Raw genomic sequence first — 24,817 nt, 5'->3', positions numbered from 1 at the left:
GGGCCTTAACTAAATATCCACTAACACAGATGAACATAAACTTAAAAAATAGATAAAACAAAGAAATAAGCGAGGAAGCGAGCAGGATTGTAACAGTAGCTCCATGTCCGCACGCACACACACACCTATATATATATATATATATATATATATATATATATACATATAGTATACATATATACTATATGTATTGGGACACCTGACCATTACACCAACAGGGACTTTTATGACATTACATTCTAAATACATAAACATTAATATGAGGTTGGTCCCCCATATGCCCCATAGCAACGTCCACTCCGATTTCTGCCCCTTCACCCAGTAGAGCATTTGTGAGATCAGACACTGATGTTGGATGAGAAGGCCCGGCTCACAATCTCCTTAGCAGTTCATACCAAAGGTGTTCAATGGGGTGGAGGTCAGGGCTCTATGCGGGTCACTCAAGTTCTTCCACACCAAACTCATCCAACCATGTCTTTATAGGTGTTGCTTTGTGCACAACCATGCAGGAATAGAAAAGGGCCTTCCTCAAACTGTTCCCACAAAGTTGGAAGCACAGTATTGCCCAACATGTCCTGGTTTGTCCTTTTGGCTACCAAGACACTCCAAAATCTTGTGAAAAGCCTTAACAGTGGAAGCAGGGGACCATTTACAAACCGATGTCTGTATTTAGATTGCGATGTCATAAAAGTAAATTTTGGTGTATTGTCCCAATGCTTTTGTCCATGTAGTGTATATTATATATGTTCCAGTTTCTGGCCATTTTAGCAGGATAGGTCGATGTTGGCTCAGGTTGGCTCCTCTTGTGAAGTATAGAAGATCACAAGGTGGTGCTAATCAAAAAGCGCATTCTTTTTAATTTTGTTGAAATGTTTACGCAAAGTATTACTCTATATTATATAAAGTGATTCTTAATTTTTAATTCTTTACTAAATTGTATAATTTCCTAAAATCATTCATTGTATTACAGTGATTATGATAATGACATACATTATTCAAATTGCCAAAAGATTTTTTATTGATTATTGCAGTTTATGCTTTATTATTTCGGAATATTATGTAATCACTTAGTTACTTGGCAGCTATAAAATATTGGGTAAGGATCCGAAAGTATTTTTTATGAACGTAATATTAAATTATTATAAATGATAAAACTATCCCTATCTATCACAGAATTTTGCTTTGGTTTTTTGGGGATTTTTTATTTGGCATTTCTTATGGCATTAGCTTGGAAAGCCCTCCTGATTTTTGCATTATATTTTAAATGTCTTACAAAATTAAAAAAATCACGCAAGATACATAGTGTAACTGGAAATGTGTTACCAACATTATGTTAACATATAAAATATTTTCATGCTAAATTTACATATTAAGAATGTATTAAGAAGCCCTACAGTAAGAACATATATCCAAAATTCTCCAACCTAATCCTGAGAGTATCCAGAGAATATGTCTACAGATTAATTTAATGCTTTGGGTTTATGGATATACTGTAGTGAATTTATATTTTACATGTTTCACCAAATTTGTAAATCAAAAAAGCTTGCTTTGAAATAAATATAAATCATGGTTTGAACGTGTTCCTTATTACATAACACTAAATCAATACCTTGTGTGTTATTAATTAAAATAGATCATATTTGTTAATCATTGTTACATTGTAGATCAGACCATATTTTAAGACAGATTTATACAAAAATGCTGGTAATTTCAAAGGGGCTTACCCTTTTTTTTCTTGCCACTTTTTATGGGGTTACCTGACTCCTTCATTAAAGGCGACGGTAAATGGCATGGGTACAATTTTACATATCCCTGTTTAATTCAGCTCAGACATGTTGTGGCACGCTTATGTGGTGTCACCTTTAGATACAAAGATGGGGGATTATTTTAACACCAACCTTAGTACAACATACATAAAATATATTTGTGGCATTTACCAGCAGCATAATATGATGGCTTTTTTTGTGATTTGCATGATTATTCCTCCCACTAACGTTATAGTGTTCTTAAAACGTTGATTTCTGTTGATCAGACAGTGGATGAGAATGGACAATAATCTGCTACTGAATATGAATCGATCCTAATTCTGGAAGACATACCACTTCACACAAACAATAAGCATGTAACTGAAATGTTAAAACAATAATATATTAGGTGTGCATTATTTCATTAGTGTAACTATTGCTTTAAATTGTGTTCTTTTTTCAGCATAGACAAAAATAGGCAGTGTTTACACAATAGTTTTAGAAATATATTTCTTTATTCAGTAGATTTGTTACATCTTCTTTTTCATCCAATATTAATTTAAGTTCTGTGTAACAACAATTTGGGGCATTTCCCTTTGAGGGTTAATCACTCCAGAGGGCTCAGAAACAATGTATTACCAAACATTATTTAAAACTAAGAATAAGGGTGGAGAAAGTGATGAGAAGTGGATAATCACTTCACAGGTAGGGCAACACAGCAAAGTTGAGTGATTGTTCCAGGTGGATGAATGATTATGGCATGGCAAGGGTGACTTTAGCAACAGAAAGAGGTGATTGGGGGGGGGGGAGAGGTCACCGGCTGGGAGAAGAAAAACAGTTAAAGGTTGCGTACGGGTGTTGACTGTGAGGAGGTAAAAGTCATTGTGTGCATACCTGGGAACTTCCTAGAGTAGGCTACCCAGAGCTCTTCCACTTCTGGCCGAGTAGCTTTGTAGGCTAGCCAGTCATGGAGGCAGGGATAGCCATGTATGTAGCGGGGATAGCTGTGCATAGGGGTGGCAATGAATAGGCGATGCATTAAGAGATTGGGTGTGGTGAAATGGAGAAAGAGGACAATGATCCAGACACCCTGGGAAGCAGTTCTTCACCCAGGGACTCTGGATCGAACCAAGAGACTTCTCAGGTATGATCATGAGGAAGAGAGATGGTTCCCCTTTAACTAAATCTATGCTCAGACAAAACTTTATTATACGAAAAAAAAAATCCATGCATGCTTCTGACATTGACACAGATTTGATACGATATGTAACAAAACCTAAACATAACTGTATTAAGTTCTCCATATTCAATGACTGGCATGACACCCAAGGCCAAACTTTTTTTTAAAAAGGGAGCTTAGGTTCATGAAAATGGAAACTTGGGGACTACTGAAAATTTGTAATTGATGAATCTAAACTTTCAAACAATAGTGATTATGTGCAGAATTATTCAGTGTGAAGTACAGTACATTAAAGAGCAATAACATAACTTAAATATTAAACATTTCCTTCACAGAAGGTAAGACAATAACATTTTTGCATTGGTTCCTAATATATATATATATATATATATATATATATATATATATATATACACAACATAGCGCATAGAAATCATCGCATACCCCATAAATACTATTTTGGGGAGTCTGTCCCACTATATGGCCATATCTTTCTTAGCTCGCAGATATGTACCATATCGTTCATATATAGGGTTACTTAACACATCAATATCCAACATTTTATTAAACTCTTTTTTTAAGAGACAGGAATTCATTGGCTGAGATGAGACTATATAAAATAGCCTTTCTTCAGATATGTATTTAAAAATAATAACGTGACCATCCTCAATACTATTATTAGTGAATTTTCCGCGCAGAGAACATCATCATTCTGATTGGCTGAAAACCAAAAGGACACTAAAAAGGCAATGGTTTCATAGTTCTTCTATCCTTCTCTCCGAAACTAATGCTACCTGTGTTTCTTAAACACAGACAATTCAAACAAAGCATGCAAGCTTCGGAGTTTTGACATCAATAACTGAACTTTAATTTATATTTAGGTGTACCCATCGCCTTAAAAAAATCATAGCCCTAAGTCCAATGACACTCCAAGTTGAATAGTTATTTTGTTAACATATGGTGATAAAATAAATCAACATAAATAATGCTTCTAAAAATGTTTAAATTAAAAAAAAAAAAACATATTGTTTGGAAGTGAACCTTAAATGGAAGACACAAAATAAACAGACATTGGGGCGGTTTTAGATCATTAGAAACTGGCATTTTCTACACAATATAATACACAGTTATTAGATAACATGGCAAATGTGTCAGCTGTGTCATTTAACATTACTTTGTAAAAAATTAATTCTTTAGACAATTAAATGGAGTAATGCAATGGTAATAATAATAATCATCTTGTATTGAACTCATTTACAAATCCATGTGCAGAACATTAGTAAGTAAAACGCTTTGGTCAGAGAGTATAACTTGGTAATCATTATCTTGTGGTCTTAAAAAGTTCCATTCAGAATGGATATAGTGAAACCCAATGACTGTTAGATCTTGAAGGAGTGTTACACTGCAAAGTGTTGTTGGGTCTACATATAGTAAGTGTATTCAAAGGTTTTGGAGAAACGTATCAACTCTATGTATGAAAAAACTTTCAGACCCTATGGAAGTGTGTTTTAATCCTTTGTCCACACGCTTTCACCGTGAGAAAGGTAAGGTCACAGTTTGAAATATTTTTAAGTTACCCATAAACATTTCTGGCATTGTAAGCCATGGGGCTTCCTACGAAACAACAGCAACTTTTGATATCTGATGAAGCTATGCCTTATTGTAGGTGCAAAATACTCAATCACAACAGCCTATCGTTGACCCTATGAGTAAATGTAGACAGTCAAACGGCTAATGCCACCAAGAAACAAATACATCAACCAAAACAACTGCACTATGGTGATATATAGAAATGAAAAAGTACAGTTCTTCCTTATTTTTTTCACAATAAAAGTTCATTGTTACATCTTCCTGCTAGTATGCATATGATCATGGATATTTCTATCTCCAGAAGTGGTCGATAAAGCAAAGAAGATGAGCCAGCATTATAGAGACGTTTATTCAACTGCAGATTCATTCAGTTTTGATTGTCTGTATTATCTTTTAATTAATAAATATTTTGTCAAATGAGTGCAGGGTCACCCTAGATTCTCCTGTGCCACTTCCTCCTCAGCTTCATTGTCCAGGATTTCTGTTTTTATCTGTGCCACTCCCAGTCGGTACAGAGTGTCTCTGATGACCACCTCTCCTGGCTGACAGCTTTGTACAATGTCGTGGATTTGTCTGTTGACAATATCACGGCTTGTTAGGAAGTCAATGAGCCTGTTGTAGAGGAAATAGTGTGTGGGGTTCTCAAAATGAATAGGGAAGTTTCGGACGTTACTGGTCTTGCTGTCTCCGATGGCTGTAATGATTGCACTGTATGGTTCCAGCTCACGGCACAGAGTCAACGAGTGGTGTCTCGATGTGGGGTCACACGTCCCATTCTGCTCTGCCACAGCATGCACCACTCTTCTCGAAGCAGATTTGGTGACTGGGTGCTGAATAGACTGTTCATTGCCCATTATGTCCACATTGTAATGTCGGTCAAGCAGCTCTGGGCAGGACACATACTGAAATAAATAATTATTCATTAAAAATGTGTCTGAAATATGAAAAGATGCAATCAAATTTGGAGTCAATATTTTTACCCCCCCTTTTTGATATCCCACTCGTCACTGATATTCATACCATCTGTGTGGGAGTAGCATTTCATGGACTCTACAGAAGCTATGACAACCAGCTTCAACATTTTCAACTGCATCCATTTTAAATGATATGACAACAATTGAATAGTTTCAATAAACTGCTGACCTATAATACGAATGGATACTGGTACAAACCTTTGGTGGTTCTGAGGGATCAGAGAAACAGCCCTGATTCTTTCCCCACATCTGCTGGGTTAAGTTTGGGTAACACAGATCAGCACATAGAGATACTTGGGTTGCCATATCTACAACATATACAGGAGGCCAGTGACGGGAAGAGGCCAAGAGGTCCACATGATCACGCGGACTCTCTCCACGAACAATGTACTTGGATCCACAGACAACCTAAATTTGAAGAAAAAATGCAAAAAAAAAAATTAACTAGATATAGCTTCATGGATTCAATGACAAAAACTAAGAAGCATGGGGTTAGGCATAAGGGGGTGAAAAAAAAATATCTTCATGGCAGAAAATTGATTAGCTTGAACTGCCACAGCCTGCTGCATTAACCTCCATTAAGTGAACCCTTAAGTCCCTTACACGGCTGTTACTGTTTAGACCCTAGTGTCCGTGTCCACAAAAGATTCCCTTTCAATGGAACTGCTTTCCTTCCACTAATTGACTGCTTGTAAGAATTGTTGGATCAAGGTGAAGGAGGGCAGCTGCTGGTGCATGGTTGCAGCTTCTGCTCTAGGCTTTTAACATTTTGTGAAGCATGAATATAAAAGTGCTCACAGATTTATATATGCTTTCCTCTTTCGTGGGGGGTCAGGGACAGTAAACCATCCATTTAAGCAATAGCTAACTTTAGTTGGCTTAAAACACTAGTTCAAAAACATAGTTCCTATAGGAGGAGAACACAAATTAAGAATCAACCAAAATATTTTTTTCTTACCTGGTGGGGACACACTTTGTAGAGCTTGCCACCTGTCAAATTAGGTGGGGGTTGTTTAGCCTGAGTTCCATTTTGTACAAACTCAGAAAGAGCTAAGATGGAATAACACATTTGATCCTAAAGAAAAGACATATAACAAATTAATCATATTTGGAAAAATATGATAGCTCAATTAACAGCAAACTTCTTTTCTACAAAAATAAGATGCCTGAAAATATTGTTAAAATGTAATCCATGCCAAAGTTTTACAGATTGATTAATAACAAATGTTTTTTATCATTATTATTTTTATTAGTTGAGTCTGTCCACTAACAATTAGAATAGGTCGTATCTGAAGGCAAGCCTTAGACTACCTGTTGGGCACACCAGGCAAATGCCTATGGGCCAGTTCTCAACAGTGCCTCTGATATACCTTTCGTGTGCTGCTGCATATCAGTGATTTATTGGCCACTGACATTAAAGAACTATGGCCAACTGTACCCCTACAGTGTGAACCTGTCTGGAGCTAACTGTGAATATTTCCAAGTAGAAGTATTTGGGAAACAATAAGTTGCAAGGTAATACCCAAAGTGAATCAACCCAAGAAATTATATATAAATGGAAGACATATGGCAATGGAGGTGCTTACTTTTGTGTCTGTATCATCCCATGGAATTCCACAAAGTGTCAGGATGTTCTGCAACTCCTGTTTGGTTTTCAGATTAATCTCATCCAACTTGAGGGACCCTTCCTGAAACAATCTCACAAGGGTACTGCCGTTACCTAAAATCCCAAAATACGTCAAGTGTGATACCCGGTTATGGGATCATAAGAGGAAGCCTATGCTAAAGACAGTTGTTACTGAACATAAACGCAGGCCAACAAATCTATGATCATTAGACAAATGCTAAATACCAAAGAGTTGGAGAGCTGTAGAGAAGGATGTGGTTTAAATGTGCTAAATTTGAAAAGAGGAAAAACTATCCAGCACTGAGAACCACCTATAATTTGCATTATCTTTCTCCTCTTGTAGCTTTCCTGCATCAAAACAAACAGCCTGCTTAATACCATGTCAAGCCAAGCTCATTCAAGATAGCGAAGTTTTCCTGCATCATAACCATCAGCCTGCGTATTACCATCTCAAGCCAAGCTCTTGCAAACGTATTCAAAGTCATTTGGACCACTATGGCAGATCTGCAAGCAAGCTTCTTAATTCATATTTTGTAAAATGTAGCATGTTTTCCTGTGTATGTACCAGATGTATTTTGGGGATATGGTTTTTCTTCTTTTTTGGCCAAAGTTTGGTATTTACCTATTTGCACATATTTGATCCCCTCCCCCCTCCGGCCTCCTACAGCCATAACTCCTCCCTTTTTACTTTAAACTTTATCTCTTTTCATTATCTCTCTTTCTTCCCTTGTAGCTTTTTCTGAATCGTAACAAACAGCCTGCTTGGTACCATCTCAACCCAAGCTGTAACCCAACCTCGTCCCCTCTGTTCCTTGTATTTATACATCATCTTTTCCATGCTGAAACCGTTTAGCACTTATTGCTGCTACGAGAGCTACTTTTCCCTCATTTCACCCCCCTTTTTGTTCAATTGCCCGTACTATTCCTTTAGATTGAGTGGGGCCCTCAAAACCCTACAAGATAAGGGCCAGGAGGTCAAAATAAGGCAGACAAGATTGGCTGAGTGGTTCTTATCTATATTCTAGGATTCTATCAATGACCACATCCAGACATCTTTCTAAACTAGTAAACAAATGCAGAAAAGAGCAATACACAAAGATGTATTTAACTGTAAGTTAACAAGAAAACCAGAAATAGAAAATGTGACATGGTTTTGCAAATACATTGGATTTTCTTGTAACTGGCAAAAGCAGAATGGCAAAACAAGACAGAATCCAGCAAGGCTCACCTGGAACTTTCTGCACTTCCAGGTTCTTGAAGCTCTCACTGTTTACCACCACTGATGCACGCATAAGCGGCGGGAAAAATGGAGAAAGGATAGAGGCATCAAACTTGGTGATGGGAATACTGGAAGGGAAGGCAGCTTGTTCTAATACTTCATTCTCTAGGGTGGTCCAGAAATCCTCCATGCTCACTTCATTGGACGTTAGGAATTCTGGCCAAGTGAACTGGTGTGAGGACAAAAAGGAAGTTAATAAAAGTTCTAGATTTCTGTGGTATCCGATCATCTGAATTATGCAGATCTCTACTCATTCTGGTATTAACAAACTGTAAATTATGTGTGGTAAGAAAACCCACAAACAGAACACCAAAAACAAATTGTTCAGATTAAGTTTCCATCGAGAATTTGTCAAGGCAATCATTTATTCAGGTTCATTCAGCAGACCAAACAACGACCTCTGAAGGGGGAAGATACAAGAGCGATAACGTTTTACCTCAACATTTGTCAGCGTGAGGGTATTTTGTGTATTTCTTTGAGCTATCTCAACTTTGGGTGCAACCCCACACACTCCACAGATCATATCGTTATAGTCTCGGATGGTGAGGCATTCAAATGCCCAATAGCCACAGCTCATAAGCTCATAGAGTGATGTCAGTTCCTCTGGATTCAAAACTTTCTCTAAGAAAAAAAAAAGGCGATAAACATAAAACTAACTTCCCGCCTAATTTACATTATGATATATAATAATATGAATGGTCTTGACAGTCACTTTAAAGATAACCAGCGAGCCAGCAATGGAGCGGACTGGCAGAAAGTATATGATGCGCGAGACAATGTGTTCAACCAAACACAGAAAATAGCCAAGGAAAAAGGGCAAGCGCTAACTGGCATTTGCAAAGGAGACCATTTACGTTAGATGGTTATAGAGTACTATATAGACCAGCATACTGTAAAGGTTTGTTTTTCCAAGCGTTACCAAACTTCACCAAAATTGGAACTTTATTTGTAGGCACAGCTACATTTATGGGTGCAGCTTATAGCTACGGAACATGTATTTAGACTAATATAAAGAGAACTTAAAAATGATATGTTCATATTTAAGACATAAACCTTGTTGTGTGAAACTCAAAGATCTCTGGAAATGTAGGACTGCAAGAGAACTCAAATCTGTTCTTTTAATAAAAACACAATTTTGTTTGAAATGCAGTTTAATTGAAATGTAATATTCTATCCTTTTAACATGACCTGTACTATTAATTAGAAATATTTTTTGGGGGCTAATTATCTAGAGCTATAGCCTCCCATATCACGTTACCTGCTTGCTGCTGCACAGACTCCAAGATTCTGCTGATGGACCCTTTGGGGTCTTCTCCTAATCTAATTTGGTTCCGGATAGAGAAAAGGAGGTCCAGACTAACAAGAAGTTTGTTTCCTACGTTAAAGAGACCTTTATGAAACAGAAACAGATTTTGATCAGTTGTGGCATATCAGTTTGACTCTGTTAGCTATAACCTTGAACCAGCAATCATATTCTTCACGCTCTGGGCATTTCATAAATGTAACAGGCCACCTATGTCCCAATTCATACCATTTATAACACAACTTACACAGTAGACAATCAAAGAATTTCAAATGCAAGCTATGAAATATACAAAGGCTTTATTAAACATGTATTTAAGACATGTTAAACCATTTAAAAAAAACTAAGATAACAAGCATTTGTAATGTTTTACTGAATAATGTACAGATCTGTCCACAGGCTGGTCCAATTTCAAAGTGTCACGATGCTGGTATGCTTGCCAAGTGCTCTGTGTCTTATGGAACACAAGCTGTGCATTGGGCCGGCAATTTCCAAAGCAATTCATTTCACATAGTGTGAGATTTTGCCATCAAGGTTTGGAGTATATGCAATTAATCAAGCAACAGACAGCTGGGGTTAATCAATATACCAAGCCATATTCTGCAATTCAATTTTCTCTTTAAGATAAGGGTGGGTATAATCACTTGCTAAGTACCCCTTCAACCAGATCTGGATTTCATTAAATTGGAAAACCTTGTTAAATTAGAGCCTTTAAAAAGTCTATTCCTGGAGCAAATAATAAACCACATTTCCCCACAGCAGATCTGTTACTGAAGATTAGCCTGCAAATCATGTACTACAAGTCAAAGTGTACAAAACGACACAGCTCATTTCTGCTAATTTATGAGCAGTTTACACAAAGAAAACAACTGTTTATTTTATTATTCAACGTTTGTTAACATACTCCCCAAATTAAAAATATTTTTCACATATTGTTAGTGACAGGTGGGTAGGAGTGAACATATAAAATAGAAGTAAAATTTGTGATAAACAGAATGTTGTCACCATGTTGATTTTGAAAAACTGGTGTTCGTACCCAGGAGCTACTCAGAGCTCCTTCTCACCTTAGTGTATGGCTTCAACCAGGAGGTGAGACCACCGCTAGCTAGATTTATATAGGCAGTGAGAGAGTGGCAAAATGGTGGTAGTGGGCAGGGGATGGGTATTACGTGGATAGGGATTAAGCAGAGGGTAAGTAGAGGGTGTTGATATTGCTTCCTCCCTAGATATTGAACACATTGACACACAGTTCCAGGAATGCAATTCTTCACTGAAGACTCTGGGTCAAACCCAAATAGTTTCCAATTACGCCACTCCACATGGAGTGAGTGCCAGATGGAATAATGGGGTATTAAGCTGGGGTTAGTGACTACAGCAAGAGATATGACAATGATGGAAAATCCAAAGGTAGTGGGATACTAAGGAAACCAGGGGCTGGGGAGCCAAGGCTGTTAATAAGCAGTCTTCATCAGACCTTTCATGGACAGCAGGTGTGTATGGATTAATTAGGCAATGGGAAAGAGGATGTAGAATATTACGGTGTAAACAATCTAGTGGATGGTTGAGTGATTTCTGTTACTGAAAACATGTAGCAAGTGTTAGTGTGAGTGTTGCATGTCGGATGTATATCCAGACCCTGTGAGATGAGTAAGCCACTGCAGGGCACGAAGAAGAGCTTCATGGGCGCTTTTCTATAAACAGTGTTTAAAAAAAGATGCAGAAAGAGTGAACACTGAGCTGGTAACAACTCTATGGCTTACCAGTGTAAATATCATTAAAACTGTGCAAGGCCAGACACTCGGGGTTCAAGCACATCTTTATCTGGGCAGTCACTAATTGCAGACGAGTAGATGTTAATAGCCAGCAATCTTGAGGTCCAGCCAAGGAGCTATGAAACAGATGTGAATAAAGTAAAAATCAATTCTGGCAAGAGTCACAATGCAGAGCAGCAAGGTTTACTTGATGTATATTTGCATAAATGTGTATCCGCAGAATTTAGTTGGTATAAATTCAAACTAACACCAATGAGTCTTCACCTACTGTCACGTTACTGAAGTCAGAACAGTGATCGGCAAAAACTAAAGCTGAACCGTGCACTAATCTGAGCCATTATTTCATTTGCCTTTATAAACAAAGAGCAAATGGCCCTTTGCGGAAGTGATTTTTAACATACCCATGGACAGGTGAAAGAATAAGGTCAACGGAATGATTACAAGGAGGAATGGCTTATTCCACTGAATGATATACAAGAAGGCACAACCCATAGGCAGTTTCAACAAATTAGTTATGGTAAAAAAATGTCCCCTGTTAAATACTACACCCCCCCCTGTGCTCAACAGCAGGTTTCACATTTATGACACTTGTTTTCAATTTCAAAATGTAGTGATTTAAACAATTTAAAAAGGTAAATTAAGCTGATGAAGTACTAGTCAAATTGGTTGACAGAATCGAAAAGCACAAAATCAGCATATCAGTGTTACATTGTTCTCTAAAGACAAAGGAAGTCTCCAAATCAATGTTGAATTTGCTTTAGACATCTTTCCTGGCAAAAAAAAAAACATAACCAGAAAATCGTAGCTGGCAAAAACATAAAAAAGCAGAACTGATATTTACTCACTTCTTGTCACCTTTAAATAAGGTCGTTCCACATAGGAGACACCGAGTAGCTTGTGACTCATAAAAACTGGCCCATGAGGTTTGCTCAATAGTTACGGTGCCATCACAGACGTTGGAAAGGACAAGTCGAGAGCTGTTGAGTTCCTGTATTAGGGTGAACGTTTCTGAGAGGTCACACTCATTTTCAGGAATCTGCATGGTTTTACGGAGCAGCAAGAGTGTTGACTGGCGCTGGGTTTCCTTTTGAGATTGACTAAGGGAGTCGCCAATTCTGTGAATATTCTGGAAACAAATCTGGGTCTCCTGGAAAAATGGTCGACAAAAAGGAAACTGAGTTAACGCTATGGCATTTATAATAATTCTTCATATTTTCCGCCCCATTCTCTGCACAATGTGCCTTTACGGCACGGAGTCTAATGCAGACTGTGGGGTGTCTGTGTTGAGTGGGCACAGCCCCCATAGTGTAAATGGGCCCATTGAAGATATCAAACATCTCCTGTAACAGCCCCATTGAGCAGCAGGAAACCGGTTGGCCTGATCATCTGGTTGGCCTACGCCAGAATGCAAAAATGCTGCTAGGTCCATCCCCTATCTAGAATGCTGCCGTGCTGATGGCATGATGGGGTTCTGTTGGGATAAATCCAGAATCAATCCCAAAAGATCAAAGGGGGCACATGAAAGGTCACTACTACCTAACTGATCAGCGACCACTTTAGAACCATTCTGTAGTTGCAGGAGAGCACCTTCTAGCAGACCACTAAATGACTGCATGTGTTTTGCACATTATAATGACTAAATATGTACCTTCATAATATCAATCACGTTCTACACACTTACTGGGAGTCTGGATCCTTTTTCCACTTTATCTTTTGATAGGCTAGAACCACAAGTGGGGCAGGTTTTTGGCTTATGCCGGTTTGTATACATGAAACTGCACATTGGGTTCTTGCACCTTCCCCTGCCTCTTTGAGTAGCCAAGCCTAGGTCCTGGGGAAAGAGAAGAGTTGAATTAAACATTCTAAAATAGATATAAAAAGAAGGACTTTCTTTTTATTTTACTATTTTAATATTAAAATGCAAGGGACGCCAGATAACTGTAAAGCTTGGGAAATATGCTAAAAGTAGATGATGATAGAACTGTGCCAGATATCTAATATTAGAGATTTCATCAATTCAATGTGTTTATGGGTAGACCTCTATGTCTACAAGGGCAAAAGAACATGTTTACCTCATTAAAAGACCAAGCACCACAAGCATTGAGCACTTAAGTCTAAGCATGGAATAAAAAATTAGGGTGACCAGATCACGTTAGCCAGCAATCATTTGAGAATAGAGGGAGAAGTTGATGCAGAAGCAAAGAAGAGAAACATACTATGTTAAGGAATGAGGACAAAAAAAATGGAATCTCAGGGGCTAAGATGTAAAGAAGCCAAGCCCCAGGGGGTTGCAAAGAAGGCGAGTTCCGAAGGAAAATAATGCAATAAACCCAGATTTACAGGGCCTGAAAGTTTAATATCAACAGTACATCTGCTCTAGTGAGCCCTATGGATTTGTAGAGCTAATTCAGTCACACTTTCATGTCATTAGCTATGTAAGCTTTATAACTGCATACTGGTTTATTATTACTATACTTGTATGATAAACACACATTGGGGTTGGAAGAACATGTATGACAACGACACTAACACAGCCAAAACATCAAATTCTACATTTCTATGTTTACATTATACATCCAGAATCACCAATTTCATTAAAAGGTTTGTGTTATCTGATGAAATATGTTAATATATATATGCGGTAAATGTATCAATAAACACAGCAAAGTGCGACTCTAAGCCTACTTGCTCATGGTGTATACTGGACACTTTAAGATCTAATGGATGCACTTCTCTTTTTTGGCAAACACAAATGCTTAGTGCTTCTTACGTGGACATCATAGATTTGACCAAGGAATTAATAATTCTCTGCAGGATGGACAAAACGAATTATGGAATCCATACCAATTTCAGCAATCCCATCCAGTTTTATTTGTACGATGAGATAAGCAGGCAACATTTTGGTTAGGTGCAACTTGTCCAAGTAAGCTCTGGGCACTAGTTACAAGACGGCCTCTAGGTCCCTATAGTGTCACATAACAGCTGTATCTACCAATCTACAACCCTACCAGAAAATGTAATTTTCTGTATGCATTTCGCTTTAAAACAGAGATACGTACCAAGGTCATGAGGCTGCTGTATTTGAAAGACGGGAAAGCTTCAGACACCAATTTTAGTGGTGGCTGTGAAACAGGACCTTGGGGATCACTTCTTACCTGTATGCCCAAAGAAAGAACAAAGAAAGAACAGTCAGATAAATACAATACTGTCCCAACCTACTCAGAAAGGAGAGAGATAACTTCATGGGCAAGTTGAGGTGGCTACTTCTATTATAGGGCATATTTTAATCTCTAAATACTATGACGTTTATGTGCACTACATGTGCGTTTTAGGAAGAGTTACAAATCTTCAAGATACCGAAGCACTATGAATACATCTGAAACGAGGGGTACAGCTTGCCCTTGGGACATGCAATGCTCATAATCAAGCAGATCGTGATGTTTGTATATATTACCATTATTTCTTGAGTTATTGGCTGTGGCAGGACTGAGTGGCCAAGCTGTTTCAATGTGCTGGGCTTCAGACAGGAGGCTATGATGGGATTGTGTGTCTCTGTAGAAAACAAGAGTAAAGAGTGTGAAATGGTATAGAATTATTTGGTGTGTATTTGGAACAGTATATAACATGTCCTCGGTGTTCGGTATCCTTAGAATTGCAAGATTGTTTCTTTGTTCTTTTGAAGAATCAAAAGTATAACAGTCACTATGGTTTACGAAGGTAACTACACTACATGACCAAAAGTATGTGGACGCTCTTCCTAATTATAGAGTTTTGGGGTTTCGTCCACAGCCATTGCTTACAAGTTTTTAAAATCAAGGACATAGGTATCTCCATAGACAAGCATTTGCAGTAGGATAGGTCATCCTGAAGAGATCAGTGACTTTAAATATAGGACATTCATACGAAGCCACCTTTACCACAAGTCAGTTCATTCCATTTGTCTGCTAGATCTGCCCCGGTCAAATGTTGCACTATTATTGTAAAGTAGAAGCATCTAGGTGTAACAACAAGGCAGCCATGAAGCAGTAGACCACACACACTCACAGAGCACACATGTAAAATCGTCTTCTGTAGCATCACTTTCTACAGAGTTCTAACATCAGCACAAGCGCTGTGCGTCTGGATCTTCATTAAATAGATTTCCATGGCCAAGCAGCTGTACACAAGCCAAAGATCACTATGTACAATAGCCAAGCACCGGCTAGAGAGGTATAAAGCACGCCGCGCCGACACCGACTCACTGGACTGGAGTAGTGTAAACATGTTCTCTGGAGTGATGACCCAAGCTTCACTTTCTAGAAAACCGATGGACAAATCTGGGTTTGGCGGATACCAAGAGAACAATACCTACAGAAAGCATAGTTTGGTCTGGGGCTGTTTTTCAGGGTTTGGGCCTCTTAGTTCCAATGAAGGGAGATGTTAATACTACAGCATACACAGACATGTCAGACAAAGGTATGCTTCTAACTTTTTGGGGCCATTTTGGGGAAGGCCCTTTTCCATTTCAGCATGGCTGTGCCCATGTGCACAAAGGTCGATAAACAAGCTTTAGAGGCCCGCACAGAGCCATGACATTAAAGCACTTTTGGCTGAATGGGCACAAATTCCCACAAACACACTCCATAATCTTGTGGAAAGCTTCCCCATTAGGGTGGTGGCTGTTATAGTTGAAAAGGGGAGGGGGGCTCGATATTAATGCCCATGGTTTTTTAATGGGATGTCCAGCAAGCTCAAATAGGTGTGATGGTCAGGTGGCAACATATTTTTGATCATATAATGCATATTTTTGGGGGACCCACAATTTAAGTATAACCCCTCTCTCTTTGCATGAGATATGCTTGGTCAGAGCCTCTAATTTGTGGTGGTCCAAAAAGGCATCTACGATACTAATGCACTGGATGATGGCATTGGATACCAGGTTCTCGATCCACAGTAATCTATGTAGTGTCAATGAACAGGTTAAGAGACGTGTTCAGACAAGACACGTCTCTCGGCTCCCTTGCCATAGCATCAGGTAAGTGGGCTGCTTAGTGGCAGAATCACCATGAGACCTGTGCCCTAGATTTGGTTGATCCACCAGCAACATTAACCTCATCCTACTAACTGCTGTGTATATTTGACTATTCCATATTGGAAGAAGGTACTCTTGGTACATTACATTTAACACATTAAAGGAACACAATTCACATGCGAGTTTAAAAACATTACATTACCTAATTTAATGCAAAATCATTTGGCAGTACAATTCTTATAAAGGAACCGCTACATTTCATCTGGTTAGTGTAGACGCAAAGTTATTTTTATAGCATTTTTTGTACATCTCAGCACCTAAGAGTACATACATATACACTTCCACTGTATCTTCAGAAAATGCTAGATTGACATGTATACAGAACAATTTCTCATGGTGCACTGCAAATGTTTACACAGATGGTACTTAAAATTCTAGCTGTACAAATAAGGCAGTCGTACCAATCTCTGCAGATGGATGGCAGCAAACGGTAATCCTCTCCATTTATTTTTTGATGGGGACTTACCAGTTTTTATAATGGCCAGTCTGCTGCCAGCGCATTCCACACTGGCATTTCTGTTTGTATTAGCTGGGGCAGGCAGGATTGCCCGTATTGGCCTGGCAGCTGCCTGAGAGGTAGCCCGAGATTTCGCTGTAGGCTTTGCTTCCTGCCCTTTATGGGATGTTGATGGAGCTTGCGAGTCTACCCTGGAGAAATAGTATATATTTTATGAATATTTTTCTACTAAAAAAAAAATTCTACTTCTCAATACAAATTAAATTTTAGGTGGTTTATAGATTTTATTACAATTTTTTTTTATCATTTTATTGGCCTGTTTGCTTTCTCAGCAGCTATTTTACTTTTAAAAAAGACAGAAGCTCTAAGGATTTCTGACTAAGAAGATGGCTTCTATCAATTACATTTTGTACATGTACGTGTTACACAAATTGCATGAGGTGATGAACTAAGTGTTTGTAAACCTAAGAGAGCTGCTTGAGGTACGCTAGACCAGTGGTTCTCAACTCATGGGTTGCAACCCAAAAGTGGGTCGCGACCCTGTCTTCAGTGGGTCGCAGAGGGTCAGGGCCGGACTGGAGGCATACCGGGAAAATTTCAGTTTCTTGGGGCTGCCTAACATATTCTGGCGGCAATCCGCGAGCAGCAGGCTGTCAGGACCACGGCCGCAACGATCAGGGCCATCAGGCAGCCTCCGGTCCGCCATGTACTTTAGCATTTCTCCCCGACAGCAAAGCAAGTTGCTTGATTGGTTTGCGGTTGCTGTCTGCTCCTAGTGGGAGCTGAATAAAGTTATTCTCTGATTTCTCCTCCCCTCTTCCTGTTGCAGCCCACGGATAGCCTTTCCACGCCCTCATCTTTTCTGAGGTTATTTTTGGGTCGCGACTTAATGACCAAAGACAAATGTGGGTCCTGAGGATAAACGGGTTGAGAACCACTGTGCTAGACCATCTAAGACCATCTAAGGTTTCAGTGCTCCCTCATGGTGCAGCTTCAGTGATGAACACCAAGATATTGTACGCCATCATATCCCAGCATTAAGCACCATCAGCCGGCACATATGGAGTACTGAAAAAAAGATATGTATGAACAGAGCTCATGCTCTCTTTGTTTTGGGCTGGTTTGAACAGTTCAGTGTGATTGAGAGAATCGTCAGGGTGACCGACACCACAAATTGTATGGACACCTTGCCGACTCCTGCATAGAAGGTCACATATGCAAGTTGCTCAACGTTTTCCACCAAGGCAAACAGAACCTGACAAAGAAAACACATACTTACTGAATTCCACTCATTTTACTAGGTGCTTTGCCAGGCTGCTTCAACATAGTTTAACAAGTTAAATAGACAAGATGAGATAACAAGCTTACTTACGACATTAAGAACACTTTTTCTACCAACTATCCAGATGTGGCCTATCAGTGCTAATCTAGTGCATTGTCGAACAGTGCAATAACAAAATGTTACAAGACTGAACTTACTTTGAGCTGCTTAGCTGACGAGCTGTGTTCACAGGCTCATCTGCAGACTGCGTTTTACTGTTAGGGTCAACACTTTCCACCATTTCTCCGCTCTCAGCATCCAAAGACTTGTACTGTTCCTTGCTAATCACTGTATCTTCACAGATGTCCTCTACATTTTTATGCGTAACATGTATATCTGATATTATGACCTCTTCCCACTCCTGCTCATGCACTGATGAAGAGGCATGGAGCAGCTGGCTAACCGCCTCATTATTCTCTGTTGATTTGGGTCCACAGGTAATGGGACATTGATCTTGAGAGCTTGGATCAGGCTGCTGTGTTACAGTTTTGGTAATAGTAGAATGTTTCTCTTTTGCTTGCTTTGCCTAAACATAATTGAACTTGTGTTAATAATGATATGTCACACCTTACGACAAAAACACATGTTGTGGTTAACAGTCATAAGAACTACCCTTGCTTTTTCACAGACCAATTGTACCAATTGTACGGTTTTCCAAGTTCAGTTCTATTATGAAAATAAAATGTTGATCTTTACATAGAAATAGATATGGGAAACAAGACATATATGTGTATAGCAAACCTTTCTATGCAAATGAACACCTCCAAGTGTTGGTGTTTATGAAGATGGGTCCAGACCTTCTTTCTTCTTTCCTCCCTTGATGTCCCTCTCACAAAATTATTATTTTCAGTTTTATATTTTCTTTTACAGTATTTCATGTGGCCAACTTTGTAAACCTTATTCCTATATGCATACCTGGGAACTTCTGGGCTCCGGCTACCCAGAGCCTTCCCTTGCGGGACACGGCCAGGACTGCACACTGACGTCAGGGGACAGTCCTGTGATGTCGGTGGGAGGTCCCACCGACGTCAGCGGGAAACACCCCCATTTCAAGGGGAAATGGGCGGGGAGCGGGGCGTGTCAAGACCCCGCTCCCGCAACCCGGAGGATTTGGTTCTTGACCTGGCGAACCAGTGCTTCACCCGGCAATCTCCAGGTCAAACCCGGAGAGTTCTCAGGTATGCCTGTATGGACTGTATTTCCACACAGCTATTTTGTAAAGATTATCCATTTCTATGCATAATCAAGAAATATGCGTGCTGCATCTACTTGCCAGACCTTAACTATACAAGGCAGAAACAGATAACATTCCATATTCGTTTTTTCTGTGCAAATGCCAAGTAGCAACGTGAATCCTCACCTTTGGAATCCATTTCCCCCCAAGGAAATTGTTGCAAAGGGGACACGTGGGAGGCTTGTGCCTGGTAACGTAGGTATATGTGCAGCCGGGGTTGGTGCAGCTTCCACGTCCCCTCCTGGTGTAAGTGCTGGCCTGTTAGGACAATGTAAAATATTTTTTTTTTACATCCCCTAAATCAAAAACATGTTAGTTACAAAATATATATAAAAAAACACCTATAGAGAGATGGTACACAAACTGGTTGTGTCCATATCACTCAATTGGAGCCTCACTAAATGACTTTGCTACTGTTAATTCTATTGTGCTGTCCTAAATATATGTCAGGTTTATTTGAGGACTTCATGTATATTATTTACAAAGAATGATTCTGGTGTCAGATTTTAAAAGTAATTGTCCAATCAGCAGGAACATTATACTGGTTACTTTGGTGATCATACCATGTTTAAAACATAAAACAGAACTGTTTTATTATAAATAAACCCCTTATGTTCTAAACATTTACTCAGCGAAACATATGATTATTTATTAGTAAGCAGATTTGGCAGGTTTCTGTTTTGGTATATTTTGAACACTATCATCTTTCACCCAAAAGTATTTTTAACAACATTTCTCTAAAGGACACAGCTATGAATGAATGCATCTATCACCACTACAGAAATATGGCACCATAATGATAATTTCAGGATGGAAAATTAAGCATGAATGATCAAAGCAGAAAATTACCAAATCAAATTCCCATATACCATAAACAATTAGAATGGTTGGTTGAAAGCAAATATACATAGGCATCAAGTTAGCGCTCTTTTTGTTTACCAGTTTAACAGGTCGTGATGGCTCCAGTGAAGGGCAACTAGCCATGGGGACCATAAAATACTGAGAGGTGGAGGATGAAGTGCTGCTATCCTCTGAGTCCTATGAGACAAACACAAAGTTGTAAGAATAAACAGTGATAGCAAAGTACAATTAACATATTAATTAGCTGATCATTTTGACATTAATTGGCTAATTATGTTGTCTGAGTAGCTGTAGGAACCTTAAAAGGATTTCTTCTAAAAAGGTCAAAGTCAAGTCAAGTACAAGGTATACTCGCTAAATCAGTTCCAATATTCCACTAAGGACACATGCTAAGACATATATTGCCTACCGAAGGCAGTAAATCTACTATTGATTTCTGCTGTGGCATTCAGTACCTGTTTATGACATGGTTGGATGAGTATGGTGTTGAAGAACTTGAGTGGCCCACACAGATCCCTGGTCCACAATCCCACTGAATACCTTTAAGATGAACTAGAATGGAGATTGCGAGCCAGGTCTTCTTGTCCTACATCAGTGCCTGAGCTCACAAATGCTCTACTGGATGAATGGGCAAAAATTCCCACAGAAACACTCGAAAATCTTGCGGAAAGCCTTCCCAGAAGAGTGGAAGCCAGTATAGCTCCAAGGGGGGGGGGGGCAACTTCATATGAATGTCTACGTACAAGGGATGTCTGAAAAGTTTCCGCACTTTAATATATATATTTTATATTAAAAAAGTGCGGAAACATTTCAAACGTTCCTTTGTATTTAGAATGCAATGTCCTAAAAACAAACCAATCCCGTTCCCGGGATCAAAAATACCCTTATTATAACCCCACCCTAAAACATAACTTTTATTAATATGTTTGTTAAAAGGTTTAACCAAAAAAAGATTTTTAAAAACACCAGTGTCACCAGTCCTACCATGAAAGGTATACGTCACTGTAACATAAGGGCATATGCCCACAGTTGTGTAACACTAATAATATCAGATCATATATACTGTTGATGGCTGCAGTCCTAACAACAGAAATAATTGAATTATGACCAGTGACCCAGGCTTATTAAAAACTCAGACGAATAGCCCCCCTGACATGTTTCGCTCCTCAGAGCTTCATCAGAGGTCTGGGCTAATGTCCTAAAAGTCACTGTTGGTGGAATGGTCAGGTGACGCAATACTTTTGTCCATATAGTGTATATCCTATTTATGACATGAGTAAGTTACACACGCACCTGTATTGCCATAACTGTGAGCACTGACATGGCTGCTGGTATGTCAGAACGTGTAACAGCTATTCCACTGCTCTCTTCAATCACCATACTTGTTGCCTGAAAAGGACTTGTGGGCCCTATTTCCAGAGTTGCATCATCAAGTATAATATCACCACTTAGCTTATCACCCAACGGCCCTGTATAGTGAGAGAGAACTCCACCAGGAAGAAGTTCTTGCACTACATCTGTTGAACTGAAGTTTGTTCCATCTTCTGCTAGTCCCTCCATGTCAATGCACTGCTCTGATAGGGTGACCTGTCCAGCATCCAAAGACAAGAATTTATGTTCCCCATTTTGAGACACACCGACTGATGAAGCGACAACCCGCTGAGGTTGAGTCACACACAACTCCACCTGCTGTCGACCCATTCTATCTTCGCTCGGTGACCTCTTGGGTATCAGAATGTACTCTGAACGTGGAAGGATCTTTCTGAAGCCAGGAACATCTGAAACCATGGTTGGTGAGCTAGACTTAATATTCTAAACGGAAAAAGAGATAAAGTATTGGATGAAATATCATACAAAGGTTTTACATTTCCCAGTGGTCACAGAAGCCCAAGGACCCATAAGGGTCTATAGTCATAGGTGAACTTTTCTAGTCTACAGGAGTCCAAGCAGTAATCTTTGCACTATAAAGGCTATTAAAAAATGTCCCAAGTCATAGTCTCAGGTCTTAAAGCAATTCCACTAAACTACCAAACATTCACCATATTCAGAGAATAGAAAATGTATGATTTTTTTCATACAGGAAGCAATTTCACTGTCAAAAAGAAGTCAGTTGGCAATTTTAAGAGCTAAGTACGGAAATCAGCAGAACATGAGATCCGCAGCTGGTATTTTTTTAAGAAGATAAGAAAACACAAAACGCGGATTCCAAACAGCTGACCAATTACACCATTTCAGAACTTCTTTGATTGCAATTTTTAGATGGAACATAGCAAGCATTTCATTGTGTCAGCTGATGAATCAGCCATGTTTTAAAGGAAGAAAGGCATGTTTTGTAAGACACTATACATAAATATACACATCCTGAAAGGTGTCAGGTTAAAGTTTATACATCCTAGCGACATAGTCTGAAGCAGGTCAATGTGTCTGATGTCAATGCTGGCAAACTCTGTGATGATCTCCATTGCCAGTGTGATGGAAATGGAATAGTGTTTAAGGGTAATAGCGGGACTTTGGATATGAACGTAAACAAAGGTGGGCATAAGCAAACTAGAAGTATTGATGTGGTTTTTGGATAAGAAAAATGAATATAGTCATATTAGCCCAAGGGAAAATGTAGTCTTTAGTTAATATTGATATATTTCATTAGGCCAACAAGATAGGCCAATGTGGCATTGCATAAGCTTTTATGACCTCAAAGGTCTCTTGTTTAGATGAGGTATCAAAAGCGTATTTAAAGTTACTGTATATTTTTTATATATTTGCCTAAATAAAAGATAACGACTTTACCTAAAGACTTCAGTTATTTTTAAATTGCATCCAAGACAAACTAGAAAACAAAAAGCAGAGCGTTGAAGAAAGGAGATGGAAGAAAGAAAAAAAAAGAGAGAAAGACAGGAAGAGCAAATCAGAGCAAATCAGAGCAAATCAGATCAATCCGAAGGGAGAATGTGAATTATTATAAGGTAGAAAAAATACTGACATTTCACCTTTTTAATCACTTAATGCATGTGTTATTTACTTATGAATTACAATGTTTTCTAAGCAGGATTTACAATGGTTTTAGGTGCATTTGTGCTGTGAGAATGAACAGAGATTAAAAAAAGCTTGAAATTAGTTTTGGTGTATCATATATCTTTTACCTTCTCTTTCTTCACAGCAAATTCAATGAAAGCAAAACAAAAAACACAAAATACAAAAAAGCACAGCACAGAAAAGAGTTGAATAGATCTCATCTGGGAGAAAATGTATTACGTTGCCTTTAGTCTTCAGATCTCCCAGGCGGCCCATATTTTGCAATGCAATGGAACTTTTTATTTATTAGGAAAAATACTTCCATACTTTGTTGATCATTTACTTCATTAAACATATATTGCCATAGTGGTGTTACAATATGCTTCTATTTCCTATACATATTTTAACTGCTAATAAAACATTAATAGCCAGGTTCACATCTTTTCATTTGTCTTTAGCAAAAGTTCAATATAGAATAGGAAAGCTTAAGGTGTAAGATTCCATTCAAGTCTAAACATTCTCTTAAAATATCTATTTCCATCTTTAAAGGTAAATGTAAGCTTGTCACTAGGGCTGAAACAACTAATCGATAAAATCGATAATAATCGATAATGAAAATCGTTGTCAACGATTTTCATTATCGATTAGTCGAATCGATTTTATCCTTATATAATCCGACCTCAAACAGAGATCGGATTATAACACTAGAATCCAGATCCCCCGCAACGCTGCAGGGGACCTGGATTCCCCTCACCGCCGGTCGGTCTCTCACTTCCGTCTCTCTCCCCCCTCCCATACACTGCTCTGCCTCTCTCTCCCGACTCCCTGGTATTTTGTGAGCCTCCATTTCTGACAGGCACTTTCACTGCAGCTTCATAGAAGCCTCAGCGTAAGTGAAGGTGAGTAACGGAGGCTGTGCGGATCGTGCAGACCCCCACCGGCTGACAGAGAATCGAGGTCTTCTGCAGAGGATCATCCTCTCTGTCAGCTGGTGGGGGTCTGCATCGCACAGACAGCCTCCCTTACTGCCCTTCACTTATACTGCAGCTTCATAGAAGCCTCAGCGTAAGTGCATGCCAGCAACGGAGGTTCACAAAGCACCAGGGAGTCGGGAGAGAGGCAGAGTGGTGTATGGGAGGGGGGAGGAGTCAGAGGGGTGTATGGGAGCCACCCTCCCATACACCACTCTGGCTCCTCCCCCTCCCATACGCCACTCTGCTTCTCTACCCGGCTCCCTTGTGTCTTGTGAACCTCTGTTGCTGACAGGAGGCAGAGTGGAGTATGGGAGGGGGGGATGAGGCAGAGTGGAGTATGGGAGGGGGAGGAGGCAGAGTGGTGTATGGGAGGGGGGAGGAGGCAGAGTGGTGTATGGGAGGGGGAGGAGCCAGAGT

At 39.3% G+C, this 24,817-nt stretch overlaps 2 protein-coding genes across 2 annotated transcripts in view; one reads left to right on the top strand and one right to left on the bottom strand.

The window, feature by feature from the left end:
- The window catches only part of CSF1R (colony stimulating factor 1 receptor), a 209,624-nt gene that overhangs the window by 32,023 nt on the left and 152,784 nt on the right, over positions 1–24,817 (top strand). The window lies entirely within an intron of this gene.
- HMGXB3 (HMG-box containing 3) overlaps positions 4,849–24,817 on the bottom strand; it is a 29,688-nt gene continuing 9,719 nt past the window's right edge. The window contains exons 4-20 of the mRNA XM_053463611.1: positions 21,708–22,226; positions 20,493–20,591; positions 19,680–19,811; positions 18,478–18,845; positions 17,008–17,189; positions 14,925–15,022; positions 14,530–14,625; positions 13,152–13,301; positions 12,316–12,617; positions 11,459–11,586; positions 9,654–9,785; positions 8,832–9,016; positions 8,345–8,564; positions 7,076–7,209; positions 6,448–6,564; positions 5,688–5,897; positions 4,849–5,417 (exon numbers count right to left, since the gene is read on the bottom strand). Coding sequence (XP_053319586.1) covers positions 4,944–5,417; positions 5,688–5,897; positions 6,448–6,564; positions 7,076–7,209; positions 8,345–8,564; positions 8,832–9,016; positions 9,654–9,785; positions 11,459–11,586; positions 12,316–12,617; positions 13,152–13,301; positions 14,530–14,625; positions 14,925–15,022; positions 17,008–17,189; positions 18,478–18,845; positions 19,680–19,811; positions 20,493–20,591; positions 21,708–22,226 — 3,546 coding nt within the window. The 3' untranslated portion in view covers positions 4,849–4,943. The remainder of the gene's footprint in view (positions 5,418–5,687; positions 5,898–6,447; positions 6,565–7,075; positions 7,210–8,344; positions 8,565–8,831; positions 9,017–9,653; positions 9,786–11,458; positions 11,587–12,315; positions 12,618–13,151; positions 13,302–14,529; positions 14,626–14,924; positions 15,023–17,007; positions 17,190–18,477; positions 18,846–19,679; positions 19,812–20,492; positions 20,592–21,707; positions 22,227–24,817) is intronic.

This window comes from Spea bombifrons, chromosome 4 (genome assembly GCF_027358695.1).
Source record: "Spea bombifrons isolate aSpeBom1 chromosome 4, aSpeBom1.2.pri, whole genome shotgun sequence".
Lineage (NCBI taxonomy): Eukaryota > Metazoa > Chordata > Amphibia > Anura > Pelobatidae > Spea > Spea bombifrons.
Note: the sequence above shows the minus strand (reverse complement) of the source record. Positions and strands in the feature narration are given on the sequence as shown.